The sequence below is a fragment of the Ambystoma mexicanum genome, chromosome 5p, assembly GCF_040938575.1.
Source record: "Ambystoma mexicanum isolate Mex_15411 chromosome 5p, UKY_AmexF1_1, whole genome shotgun sequence".
NCBI lineage: Eukaryota > Metazoa > Chordata > Amphibia > Caudata > Ambystomatidae > Ambystoma > Ambystoma mexicanum.
This window is the reverse complement of record NC_090930.1, coordinates 656,567,102-656,586,509: the sequence shown is the minus strand read 5'-3', so window position 1 is coordinate 656,586,509 and position 19,408 is coordinate 656,567,102. Positions and strand designations below refer to the sequence as shown.

The 19,408-nt window shown below is 45.4% G+C and overlaps 1 protein-coding gene across 1 annotated transcript in view; it reads right to left on the bottom strand.

The window, feature by feature from the left end:
- CENPI (centromere protein I) overlaps positions 1-19,408 on the bottom strand; it is a 1,093,019-nt gene that overhangs the window by 964,482 nt on the left and 109,129 nt on the right. Inside the window, exon 3 of the mRNA XM_069613020.1 lies at positions 10,948-11,085. Within this exon, the coding sequence (XP_069469121.1) occupies positions 10,948-11,085 (138 nt within the window). The remainder of the gene's footprint in view (positions 1-10,947; positions 11,086-19,408) is intronic.

Here is a 19,408-nt window from a genome sequence, read left to right as displayed (position 1 = left end):
GCCTTTCTGTCCCCATCGTAAAGTGAAGTTTCCCTACCCAGGAAACTAAGGCCAAAGCTCAGTCTGCGTTTCGTTGTCAAAATTATGCAAACAGTCTTTGCGTCCAAAACATATCTGTCCCTCGCACTTAAAAAATTACAGGTGCAAGGTAAATGTTTGTTTAGCAAAAGGTGTATAGAAATCACATATGAAGAAAAAAAAAATAGTCCTTGAATCCAGGAGGGGGTTCCCTTCCCCTGGATTATTTCTGGTAGGATAATGAAAGCGTTCCTTTTAAACCCGGAGTCTTTAAGAGTAGCTGAAATGGGGCGGGCAGGCGTGGCTAGCAGTGCCGATGATGCAGACACTGCTTAAATGGCCTCTGCATGAAGCTGGAGGAAAAAAGCTCAAGCCGGCTCTGACATCAGTTTGGCGCCCTCAGAGCTCGGATGGTGTGCAGCATCATCTGCTGCACATTGGGACCGAGTGGCTAGGCACTACATCAGCCGGGAGTGGAGTTATAATCGACGGTAGCTCTGTCTCGTCTGCAGTAAAGCTTGGCTTGGCTGCCCTTCTCCCCCCAACCCTCCGGTGCACGTTGCTCCTGGTGGGGGGGTCGGGGGCGGGGGGCTCCCAAGGAGAGGGGTGCCCGAGCTGGGGGACTGGAAAAGCCCCGACAGCCTTGACGGCCCATGGAGCAGTTGTCTAGCTCCTCTCTGTTCGCCGTGACCAACAAACACAGCGGCGGATGGCTGTGCGACAGCTAACTCGACCAGGTTCAGCTACGGAACAGAGGGAGATGGCAGCGACTGGGGCAGCCATATAACTCGCTTTGGGCATGTGGGATCGATCTGCCTATGCCCGAGCATTTCAGCAGGTGAGATACAACCGAGAAATTCACCCGGCGTGAGTTGCTTAATGCCCTCTGAGTGGTGAGCGGTGGGGGAGCGAGACTGGGAGCTCCCACGGAACACATCTGAATTAATGCTTGCAGGGGTGCTGGAGGAAGCCCCAGCTCAGGAGCAGAAGTAGCCCATAACAGCCGAGGTATCAGGAGGGAGAAAGCCACCCACGCCCCACTCCATAACACCCACCTTGCTGGCTTACCTTAATAGCCCACCCCAGCTCCATCAGAACTGCTCTCCCCACGACCATAGTCAGCACAAAGGGAGCCTCCAGCTGCATGTCAGCTATGGCGAAGCAGGCTCAATCCCAACAAAATGCGGACATTGCAGTGCTACTGCATCCTACAGACAAGGGGAATCAGAGAAAGCAGCAAAGACTCAACCCCCTTCTCCACTTCACCATGCGGACAACTAGTCATGAAAAAGACATACAACCCTTCATGTACGAAATTAAATTGGAATTCCACAACTGTATGACAGATCTCAAAAGGTAGACCGCCTGGACCAAACAGTGCTACAGACCAGGCAGCAACAATGGCGGAATTACACCATAAAATTCAAGCTTTAGAGGGTAGAAGCGACGCCATGGAATGCAAGCAAGAAGACATGAAAAACAGCCTGCAGAAACAACTTTGCGGGTCAGAGGAGTACCCTCATCTGTTTTCGATCAAGCCCTGAACGAATATATAGTGGATCTCTTCTAAATAATTCTCCCGCATCTTGATAAGTCGATGTTGCTCCTAGACGCACCCTCAGGCTGTGCTCCCATGGTGGGGTTTAAAGGGTTGGGGATCAGCTTCAGACCTTCCACCAGACGCGATTACAAGGATCCACTTCTTCATGGTCAAAAAAGAAATTCTTGCAGCGAGCCGAACACGTGGAGAGTTGACCTGCCAGGGGGTGTCACTCCAAATCTTCCAGGACCTTGCAACAACCACAGTACAGAGGAGGAGAATGCTCAGACCGCTGACCACCCTGGTCAGAAGGTCAGATACTGCTCGCTGTTCCCCGCCTTTTTGCAGTTTGTACTAGATGGCACAACCCACACCATCAGATCCCTGGCAGAGGGCATATTGCCAGACACCTCTCTCCAAACCACTTACATCACCAAAGAGACTCTCCCTTTCCAAAACCCAACACCTGGCCAAAAGTATCCAGAGGACAAAAATCCCAAATGCCCTCACAGCGAAACTGAATATCTTGACTGGCCATTAGCAGAAATGATTACCCTGCAGCCGTACCGACATAACCTGTCAATGAAGACTATCTAGGTACCCGGCTTCACGTGATCTATGCCCAAACATGGGTAAGATCCCACACAGAATCCAACAATACACATCCCGGTCCTCCCAAGAGAGGTATAGGCAGCAAATCTCCTGCCCCTTTAAAGAACTGGAGACTGACCTAAAGAGATAGGCCACCCAAGAGATCTCGCTAATGGGGCGGATTACGGCCTGTAAAATGAACCTACTTCTGAGGTTCCTATACTTCTGCTCCACTCGTCCGGTGGCAGTCCCGCTAACCTCACCTCCTTCACCTACACCGAAAAGGCTACAGTTAAGATGGAGGGGTAAGAAAGCCAGGAACCCTAGAAGGGGTAATGATGGGCAATGTTCGTTTAGGTGGGTTGGGGGTTCCTAACCTACCCAAATATTATGTAGCTTTACAACTGGCATGCTTTCAGGCATGGCTCTTCCCGGTGGGACCCCCTGAAATGGGTGGAGGTTGAACAGTCAAGACTGCCGCTGCCCCTCTGTTCCCTCCCATATATCCCCAAATCTGCACCAAAATTCTGGCCCGGCATAATCTCCTTGACAAAATCCACAGTGAGCATCTGGGACTGGGCGAGGAAATCCAAGGGCATCCGGATCGCACTGGGTCCGAACACCCCAGTTTTCCGTAATCCAATCTTCACTCCAGGCAGGTGCCCCACAAACTTTAAAAACTTGATGAAGGGTTTGAGGATGTTGAAAACCTTGGCACAGCTATTTGAAAACGGCCAACCAAGTACCTTCTAGAACTGTAGTGGGGCATTTCAGCTGTCCGAGAGCGACAGATTCTCCAACGCCGAACTCCATCACTGGTATATGCACCCGCTGGTCCGACAAAGGGCCGTACGTGACCACAGCCCCGTTGAACTCACGCTGCAGGAGGGACTAACAGGGGGCGGGGGGAGGAAACATATCCAAACTATACAAGTTGCTGCAGGAGGACCCTGCATATATGACAATGGGAAAAAGACCTGGGTTGCTCGATCGAAGGCCATACTTGGGTGGACATCTGGACGAGAAGCTACTCCTCCTCAACCTGCAAACAAATAATGTGCTCTTAAACTGCTTCTTCATTGGTACTATCCCCCCAATGAGGCTCCGCCACATTCAGAACTTGTCGGCCCCACAATGCTGGCAAAATTGTGGGCTGCAAGGCACTTCTACACGTGTTAGGATTGTCCTACTGCTCAGGCCTTCTGGGAAGAAGTACTCGCCGTGATTGAAGCCATCACCCAGGTCAAACATCCGAAAAAGCCTGAAGTGATCCTCCTGGGTACTCCAATTTCAGGGGTTTACCCAAAATCTGTGGCTACTGCCAAACATATTACTCAGCGCCTCCTAGCAGGGAGGGGATCATGATCACTCGGACTTTGAAAACTCCCGAATGCCCATTAATATCCCTATGGTGGGTCAAAATATGGGACATCCTGGTGGCAGAAAAGATCACAGTAGCCAAAGCGGGCCCATTGCATCGATTCACAAATGTGTGGGCCCCAATCCTGGAATTTGATCGAGACTTTCCTGCACAAACATGCAAGCTGCAGCTTCCAAATCTGTTTCTTCTGGATTTTAGAGAACAAAAAAAAAAAGTGCCTCGTCGCAATTTACATTTTAGACTACAACATCTTGGGGCCTACTGGTGTGGATAATCTAGGTTTCTCAAACTACCTACCTGATGATTTTTGATTTGGAGAAGGGTAGAGCGAAGCTTCAAACCAGTTATTTGAGATTCAATATCGAGGGTAGCAGTACGCAGTCGTGAATAAGGTGAAAACATTGGGTGTTTATTTGGAGTCTTCCATGGGTGTAGAAGCACATGTTGAAGGTATTGCTAGAAGCTCGTAATACCACCCGAGACTGTACAGATTAAACAGTTGGTCTCCAGTTAAAACTGCAAAACCTTGGCAAGAGCAATAATCATGCCCATAATTGATTATTGCAACGCACTTTTGAGAGGAGCCAGCTAAAGCAATATTCAAAAGCCTCAGGTGGTACAAAATGTAGCCGTTAGGATTGTTAAGAACATTCCCAGGGGAGAACATGTCTCCATCTCTAGGAAAGATCTGCATTGGCTGGCAGGATACAATTCAAAGTAAACACTCCAACGCACCTTTATGGTGCAGCTCCTTTTTATTTGGAAAAAAGTCTGAAGCAGTACAAACCAAGAATACTACATTCCTGTAATATCAATCGCCTTGTGTTCCCTAGAACCAAGCGGGCAAGGGGGGGAGGGGGGGGGGACAGTTGCTCATTCCCAGTCCAAGCAGCCACTGCATGGCACGCTCATCCAACTGCGTTGTGTCAGGAAAGAAGTCCTCTGTGCTTCAGGAAACGGTTGAAAACGTGTTTATTCGAGTAAATTAAGCTGTTGGTATCTCACATGTCCCGTTTCTCGATGTTGTATTTTGTGTAGAATGGGCGCCCTGATGCCTGCAGGCAAATGCGTCCAATGCAGCAAATCTAGAAAATCTATGCAGATTGCATATAGCACCTTTCTGCACTTCACTTTTGGTTCACACATGTTTTCAAAAATACATTGCAGATGGCTCAAATGTTTCTAGTTGAGCAGTTCATTGATGGCCACCATAGTTAGCCATTTCCTGAAGTACCTGCTAATACCCCAATTTAGGTTTCCCAATCGAAAAATATTCCATTGCACAAAACGACTTTATTTATGGAGTTAGAGTGTCCCCAATTGTCATCACCATTTGTTTTGCCTCCATTTGTTAGGGAAAGCAGGCTCCCTTCAGTTCTCTATGCCCAGACCACCCCCATCAATGGGCACCGATGCCAAGGACGGACTGCAAAAGTGATTTTCATCTTTTTGTCAAATCCATTATTTTACCACTGCCACCATGGTCCTCCCACTGCCTCAGTCAATAGATATGGCTTACCTGTTGTGAGGGGTCAGGAATGAGAGGCGGACACAAAGCTGTAATTTGCTCATTATCAGACATCTTTATTAAACAGTAAAGGGTTGGAAAAATGCTTCTCTATCCCTATTGTTAGGCAGAAACCTGTGCAGTTCCCTCTGGGACCACTGCAAAAGATTTAGGACTACAGGTGTTTGGCAGTAAACCCACTTGGTAGCAGTCTGTACCACACAGATTCACTTGGTAGCTGTGGCTGAGCAGTCAGACTTCCCTCAAGAAGAGTTAGGCAGCATACAGAGTATTCACAATAGGTCAAGAGCATACAATAGAACAAGTAAACACTGACCAGGGCTTGGTGTAAAAGATATAATTATTTATTTAAAACCACATCTAAAAAAAAAAAATAAACACACAGGCACTAACAATAAGTAATTCAAAAACACGGTCACTAAAAGATATACACTCCCTTAAAAGAATATTAGACAAGTCTTAAGTAAAGCCCCATTTATTTTCAGACAGCAGTGAGCGCTTAATGTAGATGGCACTCTAATAGTTTGTTTTAAAAAGGGAGAGAAAAGCAGAGAACAAATTGAAACATATCTCAACACTTTTTCAAGAACACAACAAGAGAGGAAGGCAAGGTAAAACCGTAAAGTTAGGGTTCAAGAGGCCGGATCCACTTTGAGGATCCAAACGAAATGTGTCCAAGTTCACACGGTTGCAGTGCACAAAAGTCTTGTAAAGGTTCAAAAAGGAGTTGGACCACAGAAAGGGACCAGTTAGAGGGTCAAGGCGGCCAGCCCAGTCCAGAAGGTTAAGGGGTTATTACTTTGTAGCAATCTTTAGAAAGGGAGGCCTGGCGGACAGGGTACTTTAGAACAGTGAAAACGCTCCAGCGGGGACAGTTCCTGGATGCGGGTGCAAGATGGTGCTTCGTCCGGGGGAAGAGAGGATCTCGCCATGGAGGAAGACAGGAGTCCGTTGCACTGCCAGGGAAGAAACCAGCAGCTGAGTTTCTCAGGTACAAGGAGCGGTCCGGTGATTCGCGGTTCAGTGGTGAGTGGCTATCCGGCTGCCGGGGTGCTTGGCACAGGCAGTTCGACCACAAACCGGGGTGGGGTGCGAAGAAAGAAACGAAAACTTGTTGTGCCCACCAGTCAGGGGAAGAAGCCTCTCCAGCCGGGAGATCTTCTCTGTCGTCGGGAAGTGGTGAGTCGATTCCGCAGGGCTCCACAGGTGGTGTCGTCGTGGTAGGTCGGCTCAGCTTCTCCCTCGTCGGATTCTCAGGTCCTGTGGCGACTTCTGAAGTTCCAGTCCCCAAACCCTGCTTTTATGCAGAAAACCCCCATTCACTCAGCCTAGCTGTCACTCAAACATGCTAAGTGGTGAGCCGGCCGGCTCACCACTTGGGCCAATCACACAAGAGTGCGACCTGAGTTACCAAGATAACTCGGTCCAGGGTGCCTAAACCCCCTCCCACACCCCCTGTGGTACCCAGACAGAGTGGCACCACTTTTGGAGGCTTCTCTGGAGAAGCCCGCCAAAAAGTGGAACAAAGGGCTCGACTTGGGTTGGAGTCAAAGAAGAGAACACAAACGCCATTTTAGAATCAAGTCTTGGCAAAAAATACCAACCGGAGAATTAATATTTATTAAATAAACCGGCGGTATGTTCGAGGCTATTAGAATTAAATAAAGTTGGTAGCCTCGAACAATGGGAAAATCCCATAGGAAAATATTCGCGGTCGAATATAAAAAGTAGTTTCCACTGCCACCAGCCGAAACTCGATCAGGGGGGACGGAGACGTGCCCCCTCGACTAACAGACCCCGGGGCAATCGAATTGCCCCGACCAGTACGGCCACAATATTATGGTTTGTACTGGTTTCTGTTAATAATTTGGGACTAGTAAAGCCAATGATGACTTTAGATGCCCTGGGAGACAGTAGTCAGTCCCAGGGTATGGAGTCTATGGTGGGGTGTCACTATGACACCCCTGTGTTACTGCAAGGAGGGTGCTGTGTAACACACATATGAAAAAACACATGAGACCCTATGGAGTAAAGGACCCCATCGCCCATAAAACACATTACCAGTCAAAGGAATACCATAAGTCATGTCCAAGAGTGGGAGGAAAAGAGTCTCACTCTTGGCAGGAGAAAAAAACAAACTCCAGAAATCCAGCAAAGCTGCTGGGGGACTCACTAGGTTAGGAAATTCAGCCTAAAGAGAGAATTCTCCCTAACACCTATCCTAAGGAAGGTTTCCCTATCTAGTAAACTAAAACTAAAGAGCAGTCTGTGTCAAGTCATTAAATATAGAAACCATCCTTGTGTCCAAAACATTCTAATCTGACCCTCATACTAGAAATTAACTAAGGGTGCATTGAAATGTCTCTGACCTGTGGTTCCCAAAAAGTGTTCATATTCAAAGTAAATCGGTAAATCTAACGGAAAAGTATTATCCAAAGAGAAACCCTTGGATCCAGAGGGTGGTTTCCTTCCCCTGGATATTTATCGCTTTCAAGCAACATTTTCCTTGGTTTTTTAAGTCAGTTCGTTTTAGAAAGTTCTTATGCAGACAATACATTCCATATCATTCAACTCTTTCTTGCTTTCTTTGAACTGGATTCACAAAAGTTCTTATCCAGATACGAAATTCCACACAAGGTTTTCTTGACCATCTCCTTAACTTTGGCAGATTACCTGATGTGTTTCTTTATCAGGACTCCTCTTGTGAGCTCTTCAGATGTCCTGGTGTACTCGTTCTGCCAGGTATCATGTCACAATATTATAAAGTCTTTGGTCAACTTCAAAATGCCTGATGCATCTAACCACCAAGACCTCCTTCATGTGCCTCCCAATTTCCATGGTATACGTCTCTGCCAGGTGTTTTGCAACATGGGCAAATGTCCTTCGATAACTTTAGTGGACTTCCTGGTATATCTCCCTGCCAGGTATCTTCCCACAACGTCTTATAACGTTATATGCTTTCGGTGGATTACTGGTCTACTCCCCTGCCAGAAATCCTTCCTTTGGGATCCTACAGATCCCCCCGATGTACTTCTCTGTCAGGTAACACTCCACCCCCCCCTAAACCTCCCAAATGAACAACTACCCTTTGTACTCCTTTCACCAAGACTTATCAATGTCACTGTCCTTTAACATGCCACAGGTGTATCACTTTGCTGCACTTCCATTTGCTTGCTTACGGTAATACTTGTTCCAACTTTCCCCACATTGACATCTCATACATAGGAAAACAAAAGAATTGATGGCTGGAAGGTTTAGAATAAATCTTGACCTCTGGCATTGCTCTCGGCAACCCTCCAGACCATAGTTCTTCGCCTGCCAAGCCATTACAATAGGGGAAAGACCATATGCAAATCGGGCTGGACTACCCCCTAGGTCACATCCCTTTTGCACGAGACCACAAGCATCCCCAGACATGTTTTAGCCTTGTTGGGCGTCATCAATGAGGAGTAGCTTGGGTCTCAAGGCCCAGCAGGCAAGGGAGCCACGTCTGGGCATAACCTTCCCTTGCTCGCTGCGCCATAGGGAACAAAGCTGCACCTCACTGAGGAGGCCCAACAAGGCCGAAACATGTCTGGGGTTGCTTGTGTTTCTGTGCAAAGGGGACCTGGCCTAGCAGTTCGGGCTGGGCTGCTACCATTGGTGGCAGTACCTGACTGATTTGTATATGGCTGGACCCCTTTTGCAATGGCGCAGACCGGCTGAATAACGGTGGTGTGGAAAGTTGCCCAGAGCAATGCCAGTGGTTCAGATTCATTCAAAACCTTCCACCCATCACTTTTGTGGTCACATATCACACATAGGGACTTGCTCAAGTTGTCGTTGCACTTTATCGTGTCGGTATTCAGATATTCTTAATGTACTTGGTTACGTGCCTGTTGGGATGCCACAATGGCTCTGGGCAGACTCACCAGTAATTTGCAGTGTCCCCAACCCGTGAGGTGTCTCCGCAATTAAGCTTCCTCTCTGGGACGGCCTCCTTCAAACTGCGGACCTTCCACCAGCATTTCTGTCAGCTCCGCGCTCACCAGTCAGCTTCTCTCTATAGCCTGGATGGGAAAATGCTGCTTCCTGGCACAACCGCATCTGCTCGCCGCACTCCTCCAAAAAGGTGTTGGCTGTGTCTCACCTTCATTTGCACCAAGCAGGTGTGCGACTATCGCGTTTACAAGTCGCCGCATGGATGTGCCTGTTCCCTCTACTTCCTCCGGTACGGTCCTCTCCCTTTCTGTATGTATCTATGGGGTATTTATACAGAACAAACTAGGCCCAAGGGGCATCAAAGTGCTAGAGAAAGGCTGGAGGACAGGAAGGCCACATTAGAAAAAACCATTGAAAACAGAAATGTTTTCAAGACCTTATGGAAAGGAGCATGGTCGGTCATTTTACATAAAAATTCAGGCAGAGCATTCCATAAAGATGGAGCCAGGCATGAGAAGGAATGGTCACCCAAATATGCCCTTTGGCGACAGGTTATTTTCAGCAAATTTTGAGAAGCAGACCGTAGGGCCCTACTATGCTGATAGCGCGATACCTTCTCCTGAAGATATAAGGCTCCTACATTATGTATTTTCTGGCGAGTCACGCGCCGTGCCTTGACTTTGATGCGAGAATTAACCGGAAGCCAGTGGCCCGAGTGGATAAACGTCTGGCATCAAGAGCCAGACGTGCCACAGAGTTTGCAGTACTTGCAGCTGCTGGATCTGAAACAAGGGTTATTTTAAGCAAATCCCATTGCAATAGTCAAGCACCCCCATAATAGAGGACGTGACTAACTGGGTTCTACATTTGGGAGGAAGGAAAGGAAGAAACCTCTTGATGGTTCTTAAATTAGCAAAGACAGCACTGCAAACTGCAGTAATAGGAGTATATCTCGAGCCACATTCTGCCTCCATTTTAAGTGCGGATCTCATTTTTAGATGTCCCAAACAACTAGTCTGCATATTCAGTTTTGGGTTTCTTTCAATCTGCATCAACCCCAACTCCCATAAAGCCTGTGGTGCTGAGACCAGGAGGAGGAAGAAGTCCACAGAGATCATAGGAAACATCAGATGCAAGTGTGTTGCGTACGCTTGAGGTATGAATGGAACTCTGTCTAGAGTGACTTAAAAGGAAGGGGTTTCTGGGTTCTGCAATAAGGAGGATTTGTGGGGTGATGACAAGCTATCAAGACATTGGGTATTTTAAGAAGATCTCAGTGGGAAGGCGAGAGTATGGCATCTCTTCCAATGGAGTAACCACCTCACTCCGGCAGTCTCCCCCCATACGATCTTCCCTCATATTACCACCCCATTGGTCAGGATCAGGTAGCGGCTGGCATCCTGTGGCCAAATAGAAGGTCGGCACCCCCCCAGTGAGGGGGGGGGGGGGAATCAGTGTTGACTCCACAGGATTCATCACACTGTATTCTGCCAGATTTGCAAAAGACCCACCATCTGTGAGATTAAGAATTCTGTAAACCGGATTTAAGTCTCGCCCATGAGCATAGCAGTGATTTGATTTGCTCATACCACCACCATTCATAGCATACAATAGTTTGACTTCTTGTGGCTATATCAATTCAAGCACTTTACTATGACAAAATTCCCTATCCAGCACTTGCGCTACACGATTTATAACAAATCCAATGTTCTCTAAATTATGTAAACTAACACCGCTGCCAGATTATATCAGGACACCTGAAGACTTCAACAGCTGAAGAAAAGGAATAAGCCGATGCATTTGAACAAAAAATGTCCAAGGAGAACAATAGTGCTCACAGTAAAATGCAAACATTTTATGGTCAATTTCTTTCCCCACGTCACAGAAAAAGTAGCTTTACTAGTTCCAGTGGCACCCAAGAAACACGAACGAGCCCACCACCTTTCCCCAAACTCAATTCCTACTTACCAAGCATCCCACTGACTGCCACATTCAGGAGCACATCAATTCCTTCGGGTGGTAATCCTCTGTATAGACCAATCTGCTCGACATCATTCAAGTGTTTCATCAGAATGTCATTCCCTCTTAGGGGGGTGCGATCTTTCACTGGGAAAACAAGTCTTAAATTATTCAGAGAGAACAAAGTTAAATGGTAGTTTCTTCATTCTTGATTTGCATTTAACAGTGATACACCTGCAGCACAAGACCTCATCAAGAATTATAAACAAACTCTGCTCTTTCAGTGGACTTCACTGGCCAGATTGGACTAGGTTTTTGTTTTTTTAGATTTTTAGTTCTCAACATTTTTGATGGTCACTTTATTTTTATTATGTTAGTTAATGTGGGCCCTTGACGCCAACACTCCACACCCACCACTTTTAAATTCACTCTTTAACATCCATTACACTTTTGATCATTTTATTTTACTTTGATGTGACAAAAGTTCACTTTGCACACTAAAGGAGTCATAGAAATAAATGCTCCAAAGAAAAAAACAGATTGCTGTTATTCTCATCGACTTATGCCATATCAAATTTTAGTCTACTTTCATTATGGCATTGACATCGCATGAAACAATTACGCCTATGAAATGTTACCTGCCATGAATAGTCTTTCTAGCACTTGTATCTGCTGAGTTGCAAGTTATGCTACATCTATCCCCTCCAGTGGCTGACTCAAAGTACTACAAGTTTATTCCAAAATAAATTATAGGTGTTGAGAAGGGTGTTCCCATCATACTATCCCTATACTACAAGTACACACGATGCTCCACAGAGTTGACGTCCCGTTTCCTACCCATTTGTAATCATGAGGTACTGTTAGACCCTAATCTTGTAGACACCATGTTCAGCACTGTACCCATACAACTGTTTGAAAAAGAAACTTACGATAGAAACATGTCCATATTTACAGTGCTATGCCCACATTTTTGTACCCGAGGAAGGTTGATTGCGTGCATGTGACTAAACAGTATCAAGCTCAACAAATACTACTACCGATCAGTAGCATTTGTCTTCTGGACTTGCAAATCGATTTAGATTCACAAACTATGGTTATACTAGCAAGTTGTGATGTGCAGTGGCAAATGGATGGAGTAACACTACCTCACCCAGTTGTGAATCTGCTCTGGTTTGTGCATCTATACAATATTGATTTGTGAAGGTGTGGACTATACCCCACATTGCAGCATTACATATTGCATCATAGGGAACATTAGTTAAAAAGTTTCACCTTTTTGCTTGTGTAGTGTACGCCTTTAGGGTAGCGGGCATTTGCTTATGTACATGGTAAGAATATTCATTTATGCAACTGTTCTGCTTTTCTAAATGTGCATGGATATAGTAATTATTCTTCTCCCCAATACACTGAATAGAAAAACATTGTACACTTCAAAGGCAAGAATACACACACACAAGACAGATTATAATATGGCTCTTTATGGCAGTTTATTACACAAATGAATACACTAAAAAAATACTACATAACAAAAGGTTAGTAATAGATCACTGTTAAAGCGGTTTTCTGCCACTCTTCATCTCTGTTAAAATCTGCACCGGGGAACTACAGATCAGGCAAGCGGCGATATTTGTGCTTAACAGGCAATTAGGAAGAGATACGTCTAGCCTTCCCCAGAATCTCCATCTGATCTCCTGATCCGGTGACCCCAATTTAAACCTTCTTCAAAGTACCTTTCCAGAAATTCCACCTGTTGATAGCATTCACTTGACATTTAGCTGAAATGTCACATGGAAAACCCCAAGAGGCCCCTTTCTCATGGGAGCGCGAAAGACAACATAGTTTGCTTTCGGCTCCTGCAAAGTTATTAGCTGCTTTTCTCAAAACAATCCCCGAAACGCTGCAGACTGGAACAATATATTTCCCTAGTGATTCAAATAATTCAGACAGTATTCAGAGCTCACATTAAAATGCCGCTTTCCCTGAGGCTTGAGGAAAATGTCCACTACTGGACGCAGAATGCATTTCCAATAGTCTCCATGTTTTAAGATATTACATTTTTTTAAAGCATTACAGCAACATACAATTCATCTTCCTATGCAAGACTTGTTCACGGGACACCACCAGGCCTGTGCTATGGCAAATGATGAAAAACTTGCTTGCGTTTCGATTATTTATTAGATCTGTGTAGACCAACTTCTCGCCCAACATTTAATGCACGAGTACCCTTCTCTGACTTAGTTTAAGGCTTCTGGGAAAAAAGGCAACTATTGATTGGTTTATATAAAAATGTAGATATGAATCTGGGGGAGAATTGTGCATGTGTGAAAGATCACCTACTTGTATAAAGTCACAAAATTCTAATCTAGCAACCGGGTGTGTTGCTCAATTGCCCTTCGGACCCAAGTGACAACAACTAGGAAAGCCGGTGTCATTAACATCCCAGCATGGTGTGCTACCGACAGGTACAGGTTCAGGAGCCTCAGGTAGGTTTGCAGGCCCCAGTTTTACTTTGGAACCAGAAAAACAGAGAATAACAGCTGCTGCCTAATTCTGAGAAAGGCACCCGCTCTATGACGCCCTTCACCAGAGGAGAACAATCCTGGATACAGAGGCAGACAGGGGCTGGTAGGAGGTGACAGGGAGGCAATAATCGACTCACGACTTGTAAGGCCCAAGCATCAGATGTGCTATGATGCCACTCCTCACTGAACAAGGTTAATCTCCCTCGTCCTGCCCCACCATACCCCCCCCTGGGGGTACAGTGTATGAAGACCTATTCACAGGGGCATCAAATGTAGTGTCACACTGGGAACTGTTGCAGCGGCTATGAGCACTCTCTGGGCTACATGACCTGTACCCTGATGGGGAGGTGCAGCTCTTGATTACCCAAGGGTACCAGTCTCCTGCTGTGGTAGGCATAGGAAGGAAAGGGATGAAACCTCACCCTTTGCCTAGCAGCAGGAGCAGAGGGCTGTTGCACAGCTAACTCCAAGGACTTTGCTGCAGCTTTCAACAACATCTGCAAGGAGTCATCCGCCTTCACCCCAAAGAGGCTGTGCACATCAGACAACATGTCCAGGGTTTTTGCCTAGACTTCAGGAGTAAAGCCAGAGGTGGTGCTCATCCAAGAGTGCCTTGCAATGACTCCAACCATGGCCAATGCAGGGGCTGTAAGCCGTATCAAGGCCAGACTGCAGATCTGAATGAGAGAACTCTCTGCCATCCTTGACAAGGGCGATAAAGCTCTCGTATTGCGATCCAGAAGATTCTCAGCCATCTTCAAAACGTATGCTCAAAAGGCAAAATTTGGCCAGACTGCGTATTCACCACCACACGGCAAGGCTGCCAGAGGCTAACACATTATGCTCCCAGGCGTCCAACCTCTTGCCCTTCCCCTTTTTCTCCATTGAAAGGGAGATCATGGATTTCAGGTATACTGTTGCGGCATGAGCCATCAAGCGCTCAGGAGAGGCATTGAAGGAAAGAAAAGTCATGTCAGAGGGCACCAGCTGACATTTCCCAGCTAGGTCTCTCTGCACTGCAGACTTCTCCCAAGTCTGTAGCTCTGGGGCCTCACCTGGCAGGCTGAAGGGCAGTAATTTTTACCTTGGGCCTCATCTAGAATATCAGTTGGCACAGATCGAAATTTGGGTCTGGTGGGGACCGATAAGCCAGTTTTTTCCACAACCTTCCCTATCGTTTTCTTGGGAAGGAAGTAGGAGGTTTTCCGCGGAGTCAGCGCTGAAGAATGTCCAATTTATAGGTGGTCAGTTAATGAGCCTGCACATGCTCATCCTTACGGACCTAGGTCCTGTTGCTATGAATGCCGGAACGTTCTCTGCAAGTTTGTACAGACTGTGTGGTGAGTGCAAAACTTTTTTGGGTGCACTTTAAGATGTAGAATGTAATCAATATCAGACTAAGGTCTTTTCTAAAGAGTTCCTCTCATTAATTTTGTACATACTGAGCCCGCAGCATGGCACACTCAAGTTGACGATCCAAGCACTAAACTGTGAAACTTCAGATTTTCATTTGAATACTGAACTTGAGGTTCAGAAACCGTTGGAGGATGAAAACAGGGGGGCTCTTTCAGGCTCTAGTTGTGGACATCGGTAAAGGACATGGTTTCTAAGTACACATTTCATTCACAAATGGAGAGGGAATTTTTCTACCAAGCTGCAACAGTGCAGTACCCAGGAGAAACCGCCAAGATCACCCCGAGAGGTAATTGTTGCCGCTCAGAGGGCTAGGGATGAGTAGTAGGCACCCATCCATATAAATGTATAGCACTAACGGATATTTATTTTAATTTTTTTTGCAGTATGGTGATTGCAAGTGTCCTGTGAAACGAAATTGTGGCTGTGCAATTAGTTTATGGAAAACATTGGTACTACAAAAAAAATACTAAAGGTTGGATAGTGACTCTACATCTAGCTCCTTCACCATTAATAGGGCAGATAATCAGAAACATGTTGAGCAGCTAGAGGCCTTAGAATGTTCTTAGTTGGCGAACATCTAATTAATGTCATTTGATTGGTTATTCAGAATAGACATTTCGACAAGGGTTGTAACAGTGACAAAAACACTATATATTAAGCTTGGTGTTTGCACAAAAACATGTACGTTGTCTTATATGAGAGGAATTTGCCATTTTTTGATAACTCAAAGAGTTCATGAATTCTGTAAAAAAAAAAAAAAAGTTTGGTAAATGTTGCCACATAGGAAATTAGCATGAGTTTGTGAGACGCAAAAGATTATTTCACTGCAATCTACCTCATCTTACTTGACCTATTATTTTTGTGTGGTCGCCGTGTTCCTCAAACCTGCTCCAGTGAGTCAGAAGGGAGTTTGGACTCCCTGCACATTTAATACTTGCTGTGCCTCTTTGCAGAGACAGGCAACAAGGGCCCATGTTGTACCAAATCTGGCAATGTTTTGCAATAAGAAGAAAAAAATATATCGTATGAATTTACATGGCCCCCACTTCTGCTGGTTGTCCCAGAAACATGCAAACTACCCATTAAGAGAGAAACCAATTAATCCTAGGATAAAATAGGACAAGATCATCAATCCAAACTGACTCCTGCACACAGCCTCATCCAAGAAGGACAAAGTACATATGTTCCGTCATCAGGATTTCTACCATGCACTGCTGCCACTACCATGGTCGCTAGGCGCTCGCGTGGACCTGCAGGTTCGGGTAGGGCAGCGGGAATGACAAGTTGGTGTGCTAAACTGTTGGTGAATGTAGAACCAAGAGAAATACAAGTCTGTGCAGGTGTTTTCTAGGTGGATAGTGAGTTGTACTTCGTGGAGATTTGTTTCCAAACGCAAGCACTTGAGTGTCAGTAGAATCTGGGCGTTTTGGCCATGGAACGGTAAATTGATTGGTGAAGTGTAGAGTTGCATTCCTTTTAGTGTGGTTTAAGTGCTTTGTTTAGCCATTCATGTTGGCAATTTAGTAAAGATGTGATGAGTGAGGGTGGATCAATCAGGAGGTTGTTAGTGGTGAAGTTGGTTTTGACATGCTTGGATCCTTCTCATTGGTCTTTGAGATGGAGAACGTTTGATAGAGGGTTTGTGTTTTACCTTTCCTCTGCTTTGAGCTCATGTTGCAAACAATATGGTTTGATAAGCTTAGATTTAATGGGCTGAACTCGAGTGGTGCGTGCACTGGTCCAAAGGTTTTTTGGGTAGGTTCCATATAAGTATTTCTCTAACATGGTTCCTTGTGTTCATCTTGGTGAGATTTTCATGTTGAGTGCATGTCCTGTTTTCCAATGGCTCGGAGGCTAGATGGGTGGCACCTATATGGATTGTTATCCCACTAATTGGAGTTCGAGTTCTTTTTTTTGCAGGTTTGTTCCTTTTGTATATTCTGTAGGACCTTCATTGGGCACTTGGTTTAGTCATCTCACGCAGATGCTGTATGCTGAAAATGGTTATTGCTTGGTTATGGCTTGTTCTTTATCCTGGTGTCTGTCAAGCATACTGGTCCAAAGCTTTTGAATGGCTGCCATTTGCACTTTACAATGCTTATTGTTAGTTCCATGTGTAATTCCAAGGTCATCTGGTGGTAGTGTAAAAAAAAAAAAGATGCAACTGTATTGCATGGTAGGCAGACGATATTGGGTTTCTGCGATTTGAGTTTGTAGAGTCGTTCCTTATTGTGCGTTTCTTTAAGTTATTCTGCTGTGAGAATTGTGTGGGTGGCAGGTCAAACCATGGTTATTTTGCGGTGGCGTGTTTTATCGCATTACTGTCAAGCTCAATTGTAAATTGTTTTCAATTCACAGTGTATTAAAAAGACAGGTTTTCAACTGTTTGAGACGCCAAGTGGTCTTCTGTATTCCAGATTTCTTTATGGATCGAGTTACAGTTTTTCTAGGAAAGTGAAGAAAGTCGAACATCCATATCTGTTCCTCATTATGGCAGGCATCAATAAATAGGTCACTGCTCGATACAAGTTTCTTCCTGTTTGTAGAAGGCGAATTTGAAGGAGGCAATTACACTCCTTGACCATGCAGTACTCTGATGCAAAGTGTTTTAAATCAGATTCTTTTCTTTACTGGTAGCCAGTGGGAGCTTCTCAGGGATGGAGTGATGCGTTACCTCTTGTTTAGCCTTAATAGAAGTCACAGTCTGGTGTTTTGGATAAGTTTTAATTTCAGGGTGAGGTAGTCTGACCTAACTAGGGATACAAGGTTTCCGTAGTCTATGCAAATATCAGTGAAATTATGGCGAGTACTGTATGTAAAGCTGAAATATGGCAGATACATATGTTCCAGGTGAAAAGATATTTGTTGAAGTTATTTTTTCACCAATAAATCGATTTAGAAAAACCGCTCCGTAATGGTGTTTCTAAATCGAACTGTCACACTCCTGCGATGCACACTAGTGGGCACAGGTGCAAACAGGCACTAAAGGACCCGGAAGCAGCCGTGACGGTGAACGGTTGTGTGTGTGTGTGTGTGTTGCATTTTTTTGTTTAATTTCGGAGAAGGGGGGTGGGGTGGTCGGGGAGTGCTGAGGGTGGGGATACGGGGGTAACATCCCGATTTTGAACAAATACCGTAGGGAGAGAATGTGGGGTGCGAGGCAATGCAGGTTTGCTTTTTGTAGGCCACCAAGAATCGGCTGGGGAAGAAAGAAAAAAAGTCAGTCTTTTTGTTGGGCGACCTACAAAAAGCTAAATCATCACATAGAACCAATACATCTGATTGGCAGTGGGTGGTAGAGGCATTTCCGTACTAAGGCGTGGACTGGTGGGACCCATTGTCCATAAGAGATAAAGTTAAAGTTGTTCTCTTTCAAATCACTGGAGTGGTCCGGTTTATATCACATTTCTACAGGCCAGGGAAACAGTGCATGTGGCCAAGTGGTGTTGGGGCGAACACGATTTCTGTTTCAACTGGTTATTGGTCATGCAGACGGTTTATCTCGCTAAAGCAGTTAGTGAGGGAGTTGTTTGAGTTAATGAGTAGTCATCTTGAAAATTGTGTCGTCTGTATAGCTTTAACATGTTTGCCCATTTTGTTGTTTAAATTAAAGTCTGGGAACGGGGCATGTATACATGATGAAAATAATTGATCCCCACACTGCCAAAATTAAAAAGTGCAACCTCCCACCCATCGGCCAAGCGCATGGACTAGAGGCCACCCAAGTTTCATTTGTGCATTGCATAATGGTGCTTTCCACCACTTTTCCTACCAGCTTTCTTTTGGTCAGAGGTCTCAAGCAGTCAGTCATCATGGTGGTATTTCAATAACAAATTTTGTAAGATTAGGCAGGTACCATTAACAGATTGAGATATCTTTTTTTGCACAAACCCTTCAGTGGTGATATAACATGCTCTTTCTGTGCATAACAGAATAGGGTCTGGGTAGATGGCTGGGAGGGAGAGCAATCCGATTTCATACACTGTGGCACTTCAAAGGGAAGTCCAGCATGCATGCTGCAAGGGAAACCTTAAAGAGGCCCTGCTCTGGACAGCATGAGGACACCCTCATCCATTTAGACCATGCTCTAAGAAGGGTGCCTTAAGATATGGCATTTAGAAGGAGAGTACAAACACAATTGTAAGACACTACAAGAAAAGCGTGTAAAAGTGAATCATGGCCAGATGGCACTTTGACACAAGTAATTCACACCAGAAGGAAAGTCTTGGATACGATTATAGCATTAAACCCAGTGTTTGGGGAGCGAGGGGGGCCCGGCATGGGTGCTGACATGGCTGGTAATGGCCTGTCAGTCTGAGCCAGGAACTCAATAGCAGCAAGGGCACATGGCTGTTACCGGCTATGCCCAGCCCCCAAACACAGGGCTTAATGCCATTGTCTGGGATAATAGTCTTGATTTTTATAAAGTAAAATAAGCTTGCACACATACTCCCATTTTTTTTTAATTTAAATCAAACTTTATTAGCATTTTGGTCAAAACAACACAGGTCAGCAATAAAGCGTTCCCAGGG